The sequence below is a fragment of the Sturnus vulgaris genome, chromosome 1, assembly GCF_052056855.1.
Source record: "Sturnus vulgaris isolate bStuVul1 chromosome 1, bStuVul1.hap1, whole genome shotgun sequence".
Lineage (NCBI taxonomy): Eukaryota > Metazoa > Chordata > Aves > Passeriformes > Sturnidae > Sturnus > Sturnus vulgaris.
Window position 1 is genome coordinate 47,038,590 of NC_142243.1, and position 19,012 is coordinate 47,057,601.

General features: G+C 37.7%; 1 protein-coding gene across 9 annotated transcripts in view; it reads left to right on the plus strand.

Annotated features, from left to right (window-relative positions):
• The window catches only part of BBS9 (Bardet-Biedl syndrome 9), a 312,895-nt gene that overhangs the window by 128,386 nt on the left and 165,497 nt on the right, over positions 1-19,012 (plus strand). For all 9 annotated transcript variants that reach the window (XR_015804090.1, XM_088165881.1, XM_088165909.1 and 6 more), the window contains one exon: positions 10,492-10,674. Coding sequence is in view for 8 of the 9 variants with exons in the window: in XM_088165881.1 (XP_088022007.1) it covers positions 10,492-10,674 (183 nt within the window). In the remaining variant the exon portion in view is untranslated. The remainder of the gene's footprint in view (positions 1-10,491; positions 10,675-19,012) is intronic.

Below are 19,012 nucleotides of genomic sequence, written 5' to 3' on the forward strand. Positions count from 1 at the left end.
TGATTTAGCACATCCCCTTGACTAAATAGAACTTTTGTTTTGAAGGGTTAAGTAAAGGATTCATTGTAACTCACTGTATTCTTGGGTTTTATGTAATTTGTAACAGATGTTACTTCACTTGGATAAGCTACTAATTTTATAACTCCACTTTTAAATTTGGATTTTATGATGAATAACTTCTTTTTAAATGTATTGCAAAGTACCATATATATTTTTAACATGTTTGTAGCATTCTTTCAAGAATTTTTTTCCCCATCTTGGTATATAATAATTGTACCAAATAAGAATTGGTTACTTTTACTCACTGTTGCAATTTCTTATATGCAAAACTACATGCGATATTTACCTGTGGATAGGCCATAGAGAGGAGGTGTCAAGTATTTAAATAATCATCTTTGTATTGTTACTATTGACCATATTAATTTATCTGGTATCTCAAAAATGGTAAAACCTTAAAAAAACCCCAACCAAACGCAAAAAGCCAATAACATATGAAAAAAGAGACAAATAGAGATAAGTTTGTTAATCAAGTTAAAATAATCTTAACTGTAATCCTTACTACAGCTGGGACACCAGAGAAAAAAGGAATTCCTCATTTCTGTTCCCACGGCTTTACACAAGGAAGCTCAGTTAAGGATGGGCAGCAGTATAAAACAGTAAGATATGTTTAAATAAGCAGTAAATTGGCTGCAGCAATTTGAAGAAGCAGGTTTTTGCCACTACATTAGTATTGCTAAGACAGAAATAATTTTGAAATTGATTTATGCACATGAAGAGCTGCATGTTTAGAATCAAAGGAATATGAATTTGCTCACTTCAGTTAGAGTGTACTAATTTAAAGTAGAGCTAACCATGTGGTCTTCATGCTTGCATTTTACTGGAAATGTTGTTTATATACTTAGTACAGACAAAATAGAAAATTCCTATGGAAGAGGGTGACATTGATCTATCAGGGTTTTAATTTGGGTTTAAGTGTATTAGTAATCAAGTACTTTTGGGTAATGCACTCTTTTGCAATAATCCGCTCCCACTTTGGTTTTGTGTTGGTAAGACACAGCTTTGATCTTTGTGAAGTTTCAAAAGAGGATTCTGAATTTAAACAGTACATACATCTGACTCTAGTAAAGTGTTTGAGGTTGTTGGGAGTTGAATTCTTCCCTTTACTTTCTGTGGAATTTTCCCCATTGTTATGCTAAGTATTTGTAGCTGCACCCTAAGTAGTAACAGTTCCCCTCGCAGGGGAGTAGGGAGAGGGGGAACACCAGAAAAGGAGAGGTGGGGCAGGAGCCTGGGCTCTCGCTCGCTCGTGGAGTTGGGGGAAGACAGCCAGTGCTGCTACCTACCACCCTCCCCGCAATCCCAACGCCGGGAGCCACGTTCCCTGCTGTCAGACATCGCTCTGCTGCCTGCCCCCTTCATCCTACTGCCTCCGGGCACTCTGCCGAGCACCACGACCGACACCGTGAGGGGGAGTCGCTCCTCCATCCCCCTCACCCCTGGGCCGCCGCCGCCATTACCCAACCCCTTCAGCTGAGCAAGACCTGCCCTGCCCACAGCACCGGGAACTGAGCGCAGGGAGAGGGAGCCTGTGGCCAAAAGGGACTGGAACTGAGCTATACTGTTCTGTTTTGTTGTCAATTTTTATAGCTGTTGTTTCTGCTGTTTGCCTTGTTAGATATATTAGTAAAGAACTGTTATTCCTACCTCCCATATCTTTTGCCTAAAAGCCTCTGATTCCAAAACTGTAATAATTGGAAGGGAGGGGGTTGCACTCTCTGTCTCAGGGAAGGGGCTCATGCCTTTTCTTAGCAAATACCTGTCTTTCAAACGAAGACAGAGGTGATGATTGTCATCAAAATGTGCAACCTTTGTTATGCTTGTAGACGGTATTGCTTTGTGGCAAAATCCAATTTAGAAAGGTGCAGTAGAGCTGTTAGTGATAATCATGGAAGCAACAGAAGAAAACAAAACCACACAGCTTTCCTGACAGCCCTCACTATTTTCTTTATCTAACTCTTCCTGTTTCCAGAGGCACAGATTGCTATAGTAATTACTCATGATTAATTTCATGTTCATCAAGAGAGGCAGTAGATTTTCAGGAGGTGCATCCAGATAAAGCATGGATTGTCATGCTGCAATGTCTTTTATCTCTGCTATCTTCTCTCATCAAGGCCATGTTGAGCTTCACTTGAAAGTCGAGTATTTGGTGTCTAGTGAATTGGTGATTTGTTGTCATCATGGTGGTTCTGTGCCACAATTTAAAAAGCTGCAGTCATGGTTAGCACAAGCGGAGACATTCTCATAAGGCTCGGATAATTGTAGCCTGGGTTACTTAATCCTAACGTGCTCTCATGTCACCACTGCCACGCTGTGGGAACACCATGGCGTTTAGAAGTGCTCCATTGTGAGAGGGACATGATTATTCTCCTTGGTGACGGAGTGTTTGATAAACATCGGTCTCTGACATGGATATCTCTGCCTGCATTCCATAAAGCTTTAGTCACCTATCAAAAGCTCTGTGCCGAATGGATGTTGAGTGAGATGGTCTGCACGGGGAATCAGGATGGTAATCACTATTTCTCTATCTTGGAAACTACTTTGAGACTTTCCTGTTTAAAAAACCCAAAAAGTTTACTTATAAAGTAAGGGTATTAATAATTTTATATATTAAGGTAAACAAAGGGGTTGTAAGAAAAAACATATCTGACTTCGAATGCTTACAAATCCAGTGTGAATTAAGATATGTGATAGAGACTTCTTAAAACCACACACACAAAAATTGTGTTAGATCTTGTTTTAGGTTTGGCAACTGAGTGGTATTTCCTTCTCTAAAATGAGGAAAAGGGTTAGACTTGTAACCGTGATGTAGTCGCCATCACGGAAACATGGTGAGATGACTCACACAGCTGGAGCACTGCAGTGGATGGCTACAAGCTCTTCAGAAGAGGCAGGAAAGGTGGAGGGGTAGCACTTTATATTAGGGAGCCTTTTGATGCCATGGGTATTGAAACCAATGAAGATGGAGTTGAATGCCTGTGGGTAAGAATTAAGGGGAAGGCCAACAAGGCTGGCATCCTACTGGGAGTCTGTTATCGTCCACCTAGTCAGAAAGAAAAGGTGGACAGCTTATTCTTTAAGCAGCTGGAGAATGTTTCAGGATCATCAGCCCTTGTTCTTGTAGGTGACTTTAATCTGCCAGACATCTACTGGGAACCTAATACAGCATAAAATGGCAGTCCAGGAAGCTTTTAGAGTATGTGGAGGATAACTTTTTGCCACAGCTGGTGAGTGAGCCCGCTGGGGGAGAGACTGTTGTTTGTAAATAGAGATGAGCTGGTGGGAGATGTAGTGGTTGGAGGGTACTTGGGGCACAGTATTCATGAAATTAGAGAATTCTCCATATTTGATGACATTAGGAGGAACATCAATAAGACTTTTACAGTGGATTTACGGAGGGCAGACTTTGGCCTGTTTAGGAGACTTATTCAGAGAGTTCCTTGGGAAGCAGGCCTTAAAAACAAAGGAGTCCAGGAAAGGTGGATATGCTTCAAAACAAAGGTCTTGAGGGCACACAAGCAGACTGTCTCTGTGTGCTGAAAAATGAGTCAAAGAAGCAAACGTCCAGCCTGGATAGGCAACGAGGTTCTGAAGGAACTTAGGAATAAGAAGAGGGTGTATCGTCTTTGGAAGGAGAGTCAGGTGTCTCAGGAAGTATTTAAGGGGGCTGCTAGGGCATGTAGGAAAAAAATTAGGAAGGCCAAAGCTCAGTATGAACTTAAAATGGTGACTTCTGTAAAGGATAATAAAACAAGTTTCTACAAATATATTAATGGTAAAAGGAAGGATAAGACCAACCTTTGTTCTACTACTGGATGAGGGAGGGAACTTAGAAACTGCTGCTGAGGAGAAGGCAGAGGTGCTTAACGCCTTCTTTGCCTCAGTCTTTAGTGGGAAGACGGTTTGTCCTCAGGATAACTGTCCTCCTGGGCTGGTGGATAGTGTTAGGGAGCAGAATGGTCCCCTTGTTATTGAATAGGAGGCAGTCAGAGAACTGCTGAGATGCTTGGATGTTCATAAATCTATGGGACCAGATGGGATCCATCCCAGGGTGATGAGGGAGCTGGCAGATGAGCTTGTGAAGCCACTCTCCATCATTTACCAACAGTCCTGGCGCACTGGTGAGGTTCCAGATGACTGGAAGCTGGCCAATGTGACACTCATTTATAAGAAGGATGGAAAGGAGCATCCTAGTAATTATAGGCCAGTTAGCCTGACCTCAGTACCAGGTAAGGTTATGGAGCAGTTTATACCAAGTGCCATCATGCAGGATTTGCAGGATGGCCAGGATATCAGACCCAGCCAGCATGGGTTTAGGTCATGTTTGGCCAACCTGGTCTCCTTTTATGGCCAGGTGACCAGCTTGTGTGGATGCAGGAAGGGCTGTGGATGTTGTCTATTTGGACTTCAGCAAGGCCTTTGACACGGTCTCCCACAGGATACTCCTGGAAAAGCTGGTAGCCCACAGCTTGGACAGGAGCACTCTTTGCTGGGTTAAGAACTGGCTGTTTGGCTGGGCCCAGAGAGTGGTGGTGAATGGTGCTGCATCCAGCTGGGACCAGTCACCAGTGGTGTCCTCCAGGGGTCTGTGCTGGGGCCAGTCCTGTCCAGTATTTTACTGATGACATGGATGAGGGGATTGAGTCTTTCATCAGTAAATTTGCAGATGACACTAAGCTGGGAGCATGTGTCGATCTCTTGGATGGTAGGAGAGCTCTGCAAAAAGACCTGGAACAGTTGGATGGATGGGCAGAGTCCAATGGGATGAGGTTTAATAAGTCCAAGAGCCGACTCATGTATTTTGGCCACAATAACCCTCTGCAACATTATAGGCTGGGGATGGTGTGGCTGGACAGTGCCCAGGCAGAAAGGGACCTGGTTGACTGTCGACTGAACATGAGCCAGCAGTGTGCCCTGGTGGCCAAGAAGGCCCATGGCATCCTGGCCTGTATCAGGAATAGTGTGGCCAGCAGGAGCAGGGAGGTCATTCTTCCCCTGTGCTTGGCATTGGTGAGGGCACACCTTGAGTGCTGTGTCCAGTCTGTCCCCTCAGTTTAGGAAGGATCTTGGGACACTTGAGAGCGTCCAGAGGAGGCAACGAGGCTGGGGAGGGGCTTGGAACGCAAGCCCTGTGAGGAACGGCTGAGGGAGCTGGGGTTGTTTAGCCTGGAGGAAAGGAGACTCAGAGGTGACCTTATCACTCTACAACTTCCTGAAAGGTGTTTGTAGTCAGGTGGGATTGGTCTTTTTCACCAGGCAGCAACTTGACAGAACCAGAGGACACAGTCTCAAGCTGCACCAATGGAGATATAGGTTGGATTTTAGGAAAAAGTTTTTCACAGAAAGAATAATAAAGTATTGGAATGCTTTGCCTGGGGAGGTGGTGGAGTCACCATCCCTGATGTATTTTAAAAAAGACTGGATGTGGTACTTGGTGCCATGGTCTAGTTGAGGTGCTAGGGCATGGGTTGGACTTGATGATCTTGGAGGTCTCTTCCAACCTAGTTATTCTGTGATTCTGTGAAATGTCCTGTGTCAATAGCAATGAAGAAGCCTTAATTAGCATTTCTCAGGTCTCCATTTATTCCTGCTTTATATTAATTAACATCCTGCTTTAAAAAGATCTAATTCTGCTTACAAATAGGTGTAGGGGTTTGGGTTAATTAACTTCCTTGAAATAAATGATTCTGTGAAAACAATTGCCGGAAGAGAACTGTGAGCTTCATCATCTCTGTGTTCATTTCAGAATAATTAAATTTGTGATGTTATCTTTCATGTTTTAACAAACTTTTCATACAGTAGTTGCTCATAAATTCTATGGATGACATGAAAAGAGATTCTCTATTCCTTAAATGCTAAAATTCTGTTTCTTCAAACTTAATTTCTGCTAAAAATAAAGTTACTTCAAAATCTCAAAAGCTGAACCCAATATATTAGAACTAGATGGCAGTAAGACTAGTTGGCTGATTTTTTTACCCGTGGTGAATAGCTGGTTTTTTTCCTTTTTCTGTTTAAACAAAAAAGAAAACAAAATTATCTGTCACTTTTCCTGTTCTCCATTTAAGGATATGGCATAAAATCTGGCAGAGTTTTCAGTCCCAGTGGTGCTAGGGACTCCAAGAAATATAGTACCAATGCAAAGGAAGCTCCCTGGAACTTCACGCTCATTTCTTGCCCTTTACTTTTTCAAAGTTTTCTGCAATTTCCTATCCAGCTAAGAAGAAGGTGTTTTGTATTTTTGAAGTTGTATTTGTATTTTTTATATTATTAGAATAAGCCTGGAAGGGTCATTATTGCCTCAAGAAATTTGTGTGCAAGTACAAGAGTGTGCCATATTGGAAGCCTTTTTCAAGAGGCATTGCTAATTTTGAGATTATTGCTGGATGTTAAACAATGCCCTAAAAATATCTTACATTACCACTAATGATAGAGAACTCTGACTGATTTTAAAACTTGCATCACCATTAGTTAACAGTTTTCAAATACTTGACATCTTACAAGACCTACTTAGCAACAAAATAAGCATGGTGAGGCATGTTTCTGCTTAAATACTTAAGGCTGAAAACATTGAGAAATATTCTATGCTTGGAAATTATTGAAGTCAAATCTTTGTAATAGTGCTGGAGCATGAAGTTCTCAAGATTATAAAAAAAATCTGGATTTCAGCTCTACTATTGCAACTGTGAATATGAAATTTAGTAAAAATCTTAAACATGATCTTCATTTAGAAAATAATTCCTTATTTTCTTTACAATATGCTTTCATAATAACTTAACTGGTCTTTTCTTTTCTGTAGTTGTGCGTATTGTAACAGAGTAGGACTTCATTCAGAAAAGTGTTAAAAATAATATAAATTAAAAGCAAGTTTTGATCAATTATAAAAATATATGTTCAATATTGTGCTTCCACACTATTTCAGTATCTCTTAAATATTTCCTGCATCAGATACTTTCCTTTCTTTCATAAATTTTTAGAAAGAAAGCTTGAAAAATTATTTTTAAGTTTTCTTTGTTTGAAAGCTTTGTGATATTAAAGAAGGAGAAAGAAAAATGTTAAGTAGGCAATGATAGGTCTTATGCAATATAGATGGACTTTTTGCTTAATAGTTTCCTGTTGGTCTAAAATCTTTATATGTAAGCTACATTTGAGACTGTCAGTTGCAATGTATTTTCCTACCTATCCTGTGAAAAAGTGAGACAGGGAGAGGTTTTCTTTTTTTATAAGATTTTATATTCATTTAGAAAGATGATAAAAATAGATATTCAACAGATTGAACAGCTACTCTGAGAACCGAAAACAAAATTGGGAAATTATGGGGAAATCATGACAGTCTGAAGAGACTAGGATCTCAGATTGCAAACGGTACAGATCCTTTATCTTCCTCAAATATTACAAAATATAAATAGAGATGTTCAGGTGAAGATAAAATGATTAAAAATATGGATGTCACATTGTTGAACTGTTTTCGTTCCTAAATTCTGCAAGTGCTTGAATGAAGAGCCCCAGAACTCTCCTAAAATTTGTAGCTCATGTCCTGGGAGATTTCTAGAGCAATTTTACTCCATGAGAAAAGATTTATCTTTTTTCCCTCTCCTATCAAGTATTTGCTGTGTAACCATGTATTGTCAAGAAGTCTTTAGTCTTGAGGCTTTAAAAAAATTACTATGTCTGTGCATGCCTACATTATAGTGTGGTATTTCATATTATATTGTCCTGTGTCCTGGATGTTCCAAACCTCAGAAAGCTATATTGGGCCACATCATCTGGTAACAGAATAATTAGTACTTAGAAGTGTTTTTTCCCCCTCCTTGGTTTTTCTGCTTGTGTAAAATAGAACTTGTATATATACAGTTATCTAAAGATCTAATTGCTATGTTTCAGTGACCTGCAGTGCTTAAAGACTGCACTTCTTCTCTAGAAACTTAGGTTTACCACTTTTAAAACATAACATCAGGCATTGTTTGGTAGTACTGGGATATTTGTTTTACACCTAGAACCTGCAAAAAGGTGAGCATCACCTTTGTTCATGGTTATAAAATGGGAAGAAAACCTATCCTAAATTTAAGGCTCCATAAGATAAAATGTCATGTCAGTTACTTCTCTTTATGCTATTTGCATTTCTGAAGTATGTAGGAAAGTGTCAGTTGAAATATAGTGCAGAATGAGAAATCACCTCGGAATTTATGAATTACTCTAGAAAGTAGCCTTTGCTGTGCAAGTGGAGTTCAGATAGTTGTTACACAAGGGTAACTATTTGGCTGGATCTTCAGCAAAATTATCACCTGAATATTATCCATAATAGTGCACAGGTAGCTTGCCAGGAATTCTGAACTGTACTATCCCAATTAGTGATGACATAGGAAGCATACCAGTGAATGAGCACACCTCACCAGCATGTTAAATTCATCTTCATTCATTGTTCTTCCCAAATTTTCAGTTGTATATTCGACAGACAAAGAGATTAGGTATTTGAAGGCCTCTGTTACATGGAGAAAGATTTTACTGTTGTTGCTTGTCTCAGAAAGATGCAACTGTACGATGCATACAATTACTGGTTACATGGGTCAGAGACAGCTGATGTAGGTTGCTATGTAGTGTGGTGTTTATCAGGGGGCTTTGTCATCCTTGGAAACTCTTGGAAAGTGACTGTGATATGGAACTGCATCTTTTGTAGAACATGAGGTGTGGAAAACATCAAGGCTTTGGTCAGAACAAATTGAATGCCAACATAATTGCATCAGGTGATGTGTCAGTGATATCATTACTGTTGTCTGACCAAAGTATGTTATGTTGGTTTTCACTGCTTGGGATTAATTTCTTGGTTCTCCTTCACGTGGTTAGCTGGGTTTTTTTGCTTGTTTATTTTGTTACTTGGCTCTGATTTATGTAGTGTTTGGACTCGTGGGTGTCCTGCGGGTTCTCTGCTTTATTTGGAAAGATTACATTTTAAAATCTAAAACAAAAGCTATCAACACATTTAGTTTGAAATGTTTCATATTTATAGTTCCCTAAAATTCTGTTTTCTTTATCTTCCCAGTCACATGGGAGCTTGGAGGGAACACACATACATCTCTGATGCCAGCATTGCGGATTAAAAATAGTTTTCCTCCACCAAATGCTAACAGCTGGTTAGCTCTCTTTCCCTGCTGAAGATGTATCACACAGTATTTTCGTTTTCCTGCTGTAGCCAAAATGTCAATGGATCAGGCTCTGCAAGTTTTACTTTGTAAATTCTGTTGTAATACTAATTACACTTTAACTGCATTTCTGTGAGGCTTTTCACAGCTCTAGTCAAGCACCTATTACCCAGTCTTGCAGATAAATAAACAGAAAGTGATTGAGAGAGATGCTTTGTGTTGATCTAAATAACAGTAAGATAATCAACGCTTCTGTAAACCAAGTGTTATTTGGGTAGCATGGAGATGTAATGGCGTTCCTGAGAACAGGTCTTCTAAGTTGTGCTCCCCCGGGATGAACTCCTGACCTGTATAGCTTTCCTTTACTTGAAGTACTCTAGTGCAAATACTGTGGAAAGTCACTTGTCATATTGACATTATAGCAATTGCCCATTGAAATCGCTGTGATCTTCTCTTTTCACCGCTGATGGAAAATGTCTAAACATTCTATTTCAAGAATGAAGATATTAATAGCAATATTTTTCAAAATATCATTTTTTAATGCTGTGAGAGGACAATATTATATACAATGACAAGTTATTTCTGAACCAACTAGAGTATCATATAATAGCTTTTCTGCTTTTCCCCATCTTGAAGTAGTCAGCAAAACTCTTACCATATTAAAAGAAGTGATTCTGTTACTTTTATTTTATTTTATTTTATTTTGAAAATTCTTTCATAATTCCTGGCACTTAAAGTGATATTGCCTTCATATACATGATCCATAATATTTACATTTTGGCATAAAAGCTGAAGAAACTAGGGCAAAACATGGAGAGACATGAGAGTTAATAAAATAACAGATGGCAGCTGCTTTCTAATGGAAATAATTATATGCTGCCTTTTTAATAGCATAAAATCAATGTGTTGTTTTTGATTAATACAGTAGGCTGACTGGTCATATGGAGATTAGTGTGTGATATAAACCTGAAAATTAGTTTGTTGTCACATATTATGTGATATGATGGGGATTAATTTCAGGAATGCCTTAAAAATATGCTCTAAACAAAATCCTTTCTACACTGATTCTACTAGATAGATTAATCCTGTTGTCATGTGGACTTGAAACTGCCTTGGGTATGCAAAAGAAGAATCTAGATAAATGATAACTTATTTAGTACTCTGTGGTTTGTGTTTATGGAAAACAGAATTCCTCATGATCTTCTAAAGGAAAACAAGAGTGTGCCAAAGGTAATTTCAGTCTTGAGTGTTCACGGATGGTAAAATTATATTTAACAGATGTTTGTAATTTTTGCAGGTAATAGCTCTAGCAGATGCAGCAGAAGAAAATCAAGCCAACATGTTCCAGGCATTTGCAAAGTTGAAAAGTGCCACCCATCTGGTGATTATGCTGATTAGTTTGTGGCAGAAACTCAGCCATGATCAAGTTGCTATTTTGGAAGCTACGTTTTTGCCATTAGCAGAAGATACACAAGAGCTGGTAAGAATCTGTAAGAGCTGCTTGAAAAATGCTCATTCACAGAGCCTTAAATTTCCATATTTCTCCCTGTACTTTGCTAAAGACTGTCCTTTGAAGTAATTTAAGTAGCCTTATTAAGTAGGTGCTTGATGCAAATTACACTGATTTCACAGGAAAGTGGAAAAGTAGGAGCAGATTATAGAATGTTTCGAAAGATGATACGGCTGGTAGCAGTTAAATTCTGCCTAACCTTTCTTTACCGAGCCAAGTAGGAGTGTCTCACATAAATTTAGCTGATTTTTACCTTCTGTCCTGTGGTTAGGACAAAAGGAATAATACCCCCAGGTTTTGAAGACTCTAATATAAATGCTCTATAGCATATATGTCCACATTCCAATATAAGTATAAAAGGTATACACAGCAAATACAGTACATACATTTAAATCTATTAATAATTTGCCATGCTTTGTCCCCAGTGTATTTACAGTGGTTTACATAATGAATGAAAGTTATCTAAGCAAAATACTGTGAATAGACAATTTCCTTGTATTCCAAACCATGCTCTGTGTAGTTTGGCATTCTGTATGTGTCTTGTTAATTCTATTTTGACTTAATGCGTGTGACTAGATGAGATTGTGTATAAAATCTAGAGAATGGTCTGTGAAGAAAAGTAATGCTGGTTATATCCACACATAACGTCCACAGCTAAACACTGTTTTAGTTGAATTAAAGAATGTTCTCAACTTAATTAAGAATTGATTCCCAGTTAGTTTCAAGAATTATCTTAAGTACACATTAATTTCAATTTTCATGCTCTGCATAGGGTTTTTGCAATGTACAGTGAATCCAGATTGTGGTGCATACCCAGAATACTTAGAATGGTTTGTGGTCTTTTAGAAAGTTTGTGCTGGGTTCCAAGTGAATCTAGGATCTTCTGCCATTTCCACCTGGGGGGCGAAAAGTGTTTTGGCATTTTACGTGATATTGACTCATAGCAGGCAAAGAAAAACAGTTTTGTTGAGATTTGTTTTGGATTTAGTCCTCATTTAAACTGGAAAATCAAGCTTCACAACTGAGGAACATGCATTCCCATGAGCTGAATTCAAAGAAAGTTCCCATGAATCTCCTAAAAGCCCAAACCAACATTTTTTTACATGACTACTTTTTATTTTGCCATCAGGAATTGGGTTGCTTTGATGCAAGTTTTGATAAAATATGGTACCATTTGTTGTATCCTGTAATGCATGATATTGCTTCAGCCTATATCGTGGTGTGGTTTTAACATAGTGCTTAACAATGTTCTATGTTGAAGCAGCAAGACTTCGCATAAGCATTGTAAGGATGTATATTCTGCAGAGCAGTTAGGATGAAAAATGTAAACCAGCAACAACTGGAGGTGGAAATAGAAACAAAACCTTTACAAAATTCTGAATTACATGCCATATTGAAGTTGTTATTGTATCACAGAAATCTGAATGTAATTTAAGAAGCTGAGACAGGGAATGGGGAAATCTTCTGACATACCAATGATATTTACAGACAGAAGCTCCTAGCTGGTGTTCAGGTTTCCTTGTAAGCAGTGAAGTAGAACACTGGTGAAAGAAAATACTCTGAGCAATTTTTATTTACTCTTCCAACAATTCTGTATGATGGTTTGTTGTATTTTTATTTGGAGGGAATGTGCTAGAAGACAATTTGGATGCAGTCTACATCTCCAGAACATTTTCTGCCTTCTGAGCATTAAACTATGGACTTGTTTTCTTAAAAAAAGGAAAATGTTTTGAATACATTGTTAACATAAAAAGAAATGCCTCTTTTACCATAACATCAGCATTATTCTCATACATATCATTTCATTTAGAACAGATTGTATGTTGTTTTCTAGACCTGGCAATCACTTCAGTTAGATATTTAGCAAATGTGAAAGTGGTGTTCTCTGTTCTCATTGTGTCACCATTTTTTTTCAGACTGCTAAATGGTTTCTGTTGCTGCAAAGTTTTATCTACGAACATATAAAATTTGGATTTTCTTGTCTACAAAATATAGTGGAAGAAATACTGAAAACTTGAATATTTTCTGCGAAAAACAGATATTTAGCATCATATTTTGTTTCTGGCAGTAAACTTCTAACAAACGCTTAAATAGGACTGCTTTGATATAACTGACTGACAAAAAGGGTTGTTCAGTGTTGGAAATACAAGGACATTCCTCTTTTTCAGTGATTCTTTCATGAATACTTCACAGCTGTAGAAGTATGGCATCAGAAATTGAATGAGATCTCTCAGGTCTCACTGGGATAAATGAGCTAATTCTTCTGCTAATGAAGCCACTAAGAAATTGATGACAAAACTGAAGAAAAGTAGTTCCAGGGAAGTTAGGTGCAGTTTTGTCCAATGTACTTTGTTACTGTAGGACTAAAGTAAAATCCATATTCAGAATATAGAATTATATATTAATACTATTTCACAGCATAGTGTTACAGTCGCATGCAAGCTATACTTTCAAATGGAAACTGGTTTTGAGTTCTGTGTTTTTATCTGTTGAAATACGTGGTAGGAAAACACTTTAGATTGCCTTTGGAGACAAAAGAATCCATGATTTGTTAATAATGTTAAAAATGTACCAGAGATTTTGATATATGATTAATTTTTTTCAGAAGAGTTGGCCACTGTTCTGCTAGACTAACATATTTATTCTTAGCTTGTAACAGGGACTGACAGTAATTTGAAGTACTATAGAGTCTGAAACAAAAAAAAACCCTCACATTTCTAAGGGGTGTTTTTCAGTGTTTATTATTTACCAAGCTGAGTTTTCTGGATAGAAAAAGATACTTGAAAAATGCTGAGTTTGTGCTAAAGCATATGTTTACAATAGGAAATCCTGGTTTGGGAGAGGAGGGAATTTGTCCAGGCTAATTTAAAGGGTTCAAAGGGTTCGTGCTGAATGGGGTAGTTTTGATATAATGGATGATGTCTGGATTGACTGATGACTCATATGCCTGATCATTAAGGTATTAATTCTTTCTTTGTTTAAGACATTACAAAGGGAGAATATGTCTGTTGATACAAACATTCTGACTTCAAGACTGATGGAGGGCCCTTGGCAGTACAGCCATCAACAGCAACTTTACTGAAGAGTAAATATTTTCGTAGTTCTCCTGATGTTACCAAATAATGACATACAAGTTCTTCATTGCTCAGAATCATTCCTTGCTTGTCACAGTCACATTTGTGTTACTATATTTAATAGTAACAGCTATAAACCAGTGTTGAGGAAGTACATTTCCATCTCTATTTATGTTTGGAGTCATACCAACCAAGTAAATGTCTGTATTAGATCCCTGGATTTTTTTAGAAGTTGTAATTTGAAAGAAAAATATACCTGAGGGTGAAATGCGTATTTTAATTGACTCTGTGATTTACCGTAATTAACTTCTGTTAGGGACTATAAATTTACCACTTCACAGTGTTGATCAGATAAACTTGAAAAATATACTTTTACGCGATGATGAAAAAGAAATGGCATCAGAAAAACCTCCTGAAATGCCTGTAAAAGTCACAGGAGTTACTATCAAAAATGTCTCTGTTTTCTGCAAGAAGATGACCTGAATGTAATTCACGAGAAAAACAAAAGATCATTTGGGAAAGACTAGATAGCCTGCTAGGTTTTATAGCATGTTAGGTTGCATGACAGCAAATGGGTTTTACTCTAGAGTTCTTGAGTAATGTAAAAATACTGTTTTGTGGAAAGAATCCTTTACTGAGATTCAACTCTCAAAATCAAAGGTAAGGTTATTTCTGTAATTCCAGCAGGATTAATTCTGTCATGACTGACATTAGAAAATATTTTCTCTGAATTTTCTATTGCTGTCCAGTACTTTTGAAGCTTTGAGCTAAATAGTTGCGTCTTTGGCAAGAGTAATATTTATGAACTCTCATTTTTGGAATTTATTGGAAATTGTCACTTTAATTCTTGTAATTAATCCAACCTAGCTCTTGATCACAATAAAAATCATCTGGAATTAGTTTTTTCTGCCTTAAATTTTCTATATTCCACTTGTCATTGTAACCACTAAAATGCAAAGCTCCAACTATGTACAAGAACGAAATATTTAAAAATAGGCTGAAATATTTTAAACTTTCTTGTTTGCCATAGGCTAGTAAAAATTCTCTTTTAGTTAAAATTTCTTAAATCTAAACCCCACCCTAAACCAAATAAATCAACAAAATCCCCCAAGACCTCCACAAGGCAGTGGGCCATGATGACAGATAACTTGGAACGAGTTTTCTATATGGTTGAATTTGTGAACAGACAAGTTTACAGCAGATACATTATGTTTATTCCCCTCCTTCTTTTTAGAAACAAGGTGGATAATACATATGCAGGTAAGTGGTTTTAGAGAGAAAACCACATGAAATTTGTTGCCTTTTTCCAGCTTGGAAAATTACATTAAATGACAATGAATAACATTTTTAAATGATCAAAACTAATAGATAAGTATTCCTCCTATTCAAATCAATGTCATGCAACACAGACATTCAGAAAGAATCTACGGGTACAGTGAAGCATCTAAGTCTAAAAGAAACGGGGGCAAAAAGCTAGTAAATTTTAAGCCCTTAATCACTAAAATAAAAGGAAGGCACTTTCAGCTTTTCCCAATAAACTCCATAACTTTGCAGGAAAAAAGATCAGTCTCAGCCTGAAGTTTAGTTTGGTTCAGGGTAACATAAGATTGTCAAGTGAGGGGAAGAAGGTGAAGAAATGAGATTGCCACTCTTCCCTGGGCAGGGAAAGTCTTGTATTAGGGAGACAGATTAAAAATGGAGTAGTGGTGCCTGGTTCCTGTCACTGTCCTTTGCTCACGCGTATGTATGTGACCCAGCTGGACAATGAGAGAAGTAAGAGAGCATAGTTCAAGTACCTTGAACATTATTTTATATTATGTTTTGATATGGAAATCTGTGTTCTGCCTGCTAGCCTGCTTTCAAGAAAACCAGAGTATACCAAAGACAACCAGAATCATAGAAGCTTTAAGGTTGGAAAAGTCTTGCGAGATCCTAGAGTCCAGCCTTTGTCACATCCAGTCATTTCCTGAACACCTGCAGGGATGGTGACTCCCACCTCTGTGGGCAGCCCATTCTGCCCACATTCTGTCCAACCTGAACCTCCTCTGGTGCAGCTTGAGACTTTGTTGTCTTGTCCTGTTGCTGGTTGTTCAGAAGAGGCCACCTCTCACCTGGCTACAACCTCCTTTCAGGGACTTGAAGAGTGTGGTAAGGTCTCTCCTGAACCTCCTTTTCTTCAGGCTAAACAACCCCAGCTCTCTCAGTTGCTCTTAATATATGTAGGTGGGCAGAAAGACATATGGTGGTAAAGCGAAGTTACTGCAACTGTTTCTACTTTTATTTGTTCTCCTTAAAAGCAAAGTTTCAAACTGATTATTTGACAATGTTGGAATGTCTAAACTGAAAGATTAAATGTAAAGTAACTTAGACAAAAGAGGGAATTTGAAGATCAAGACGTGGTCTTGTGCAAGCAGTATCACAGTTCCTTTAAGTGTCTTGTAATAATTTTCTTCCTGCAGCTAATTTTATTTACTGAGAAGATAGTGGGTTCTTGCAACAATAGCAAGTTGAAGAGAAATTGCAGCACTATCTACTGGCCTTTGTTTGTAGCTAAATTAATGTGATTCCTCACAGTAAATTCTCTGGGTAGAATAGAAAAGTGCCAATATTCTGTTGGTCTGAGAAAGAAGTGCTTAATGTGGTCTGTTGGAAACTTTTATGGATTACGGAAAATCAATAATATATCTTTATCTGATGCTTTCCACTTCAAAAGATTATCAAAAGAAGCTATGGCCAATTATATTTTCATTTTTTTAAATAATTTGCTGTTTTTCTGGTGTTTGATAAGAAGGGACTGTAAGATTTTATTTTTTTTAACAGGCTTGCTTCTGGTGGTTGGCAATAGTAATGGTTTTCAAAAAATAAAGCTTTCTTCCACATGGTATAAAACTGATTTTAACAAAATTATGGAGAAATAGGTTTGGTATGCATTATGAATTGTCAAAGTTCAAAGGACAGAAAGAAGTTTTGTATTCTTGTCTAGTTTAGTTGTATTCCCTGAAAATTGTATCAGCTCAGAACAAGCATTCAACCACTTATGCTAATGGAGAATCTGACATATCTATTGGTTATATGTATTTCAAGTAAAAAGTTTTGAGAATTAAATTTAACTTGAGTATTATTTTTTCTGCTGGTATTGGAGATCCCGAAGTTAATCTTCAGTGCTCTCTCTGTGTTCTAAGCAGAGACCTACTTAGAAATCATATTTCTTGATGTAAATTAGTCAAGGCAGAACTGTGTTCTGCTTTGATTAGTTTGTTTCCAGCGTATATCACCTCCTTTTAAAGTAATTTGGATACCCTGTGAAGTACTGCAGTTTTCCCAAGAGATGTGCTCTTTGTTTGATAAATTAAATAAGCTTCTGTTATCAGACATCTTTCTTTATCTAATGCTGTGATGGGGACCTCTAAACTTTCTCTTTGTTAGGGTCATCTGTCTAGTTCAGGTACAAAGAGCCATTTTAGTGTAGTAGTAATTACTGAGTATGTGGTGCTTACCAGGAGTTCAGATCAGTTGTCATCTAAACTGTTTAATGACAAGAGTGATGCATTACAGTGATAATAGAAATGTTGTTCAGTAAAGGGTCTTAACACTCAATATATATGATCAGTGGCTCGTTCGCTTTTCTTTTCTTTTTTCTTGTAAAGAAGTTTATTGTCAGTGGAGAATTCCATTGATATTGTATCCTAACTGAAAGATCTTCAGACTCTTGTTATGCAGCCTTACAGTAAAAGGGTTTACAATAAGGATAGAGAGGGATTTTTCACAAGGGCATGTAGTGTTAAGTCAAGGGGGATTGACCTTAAATGGAAGGAGGGTAGGTTTAGATTAGATAATAAGAAAAATTTCTTTGCTATAAGGGTGGTTATGCACTGGAACAGGTTGTATACCCCCCATCCATGGAAGTATTCAAGGCCAGCTTGGATGGGGCTTTGAGCAACCTGGTCTAGTGGAAGGTGTCCCTGCCCATGGAACTGGAGGATCTTGAAAGTCCCTTCTAACCCGACCCATTCTATGATTCTGTGTGTTGTTCAGTACTTTACTAGTATATTAGAAATGTAATGGGATTCATGATTGATTGTAAAATTCTGATGGAACTGCTTGCATACTGAAAAAACAAATCTGTTTCAGCATCATTAGAGTATGACCTTTATGTATCCTAATAGCACAGGGTTTATAGAATTTAAATTTTTTGTATTTATTGTTGGTTTTACTTTCTGATTGTCTGGCATCGCTTCAAAACTATGATACTTTAATTACAAATGCTGTAGTGCTATGTTAGTAGCATTGTATCTAACCATACCTCATGGCATTTTCTCAGAAAATTATTTAGTCCCAATAATTTTGTGAAGCTCTCTGTTTCTATTGAACATATGGCAATGGTATGCAGTTAAATTCATCATTTCCCTTATATCTCACAGTCAGAAATGTTTCTGAGAGGGTAATAACCAAGCTAATATTTGTTTATTGGGGGAAGTGGGGGGAACCAGTTGTGGTGAGACTGCTTTTGGTTCTGAAGTTGTTGATGGTTGTTCTTGGTTCTAAGTTGCAATCATGTAGCATTTTTTGGTCATTACTAGATAACCTATAGCTATTGTTTGTCACTGGCTGGGTTTTTGGGGTCCCTTTGGGATCCCTGAGACTGCTTCTGCAGCCCTCAGTGACGGAGCACGTTCCCGAGCCTTGCCCAGATAGAATTTTGGCTCGCGGTGAGCTCTCAGACCAGCGGGGAAAAGAGACCAGCATGTGCAGAAAGGCACAAATCCATAGTTTATTCTATGAAGGCTTCCTATCTAGCATATACCCACGGCTATTGTTTTACAGGGGTTTTTATGTCTTTTGAGGGTTTTACAGTTTGCACCAATTACTTAGGGAATTCTACATTCTAACCAATCCCTGAGGGATTTTACATTCAAAGCTGGCCTATGGATACTAAAAGAGAATGAACTACTAATATTGAAGATAGATAAGAGGGTCTACCAAGGGGGGAAAAATTGGATTCCTTTTTGTATTTGTCATTTCACAAGCCATTTCTTATCTCTAAGCTCTGGTTTTCCAAGGAGCTTGTTCTGAGGATGCAGGGAGACTTTCTTCTTTATTAATGTTTTCTACTCCCTCCACAATTGTTCACATGGTGTGCTGTTGTATTATCTGTCTACTGGAATTTACAAAGATATCATGTCACACAGATAGGTTACAAGATCCCAGAAAAAAACTCACTTATTTTATTACCA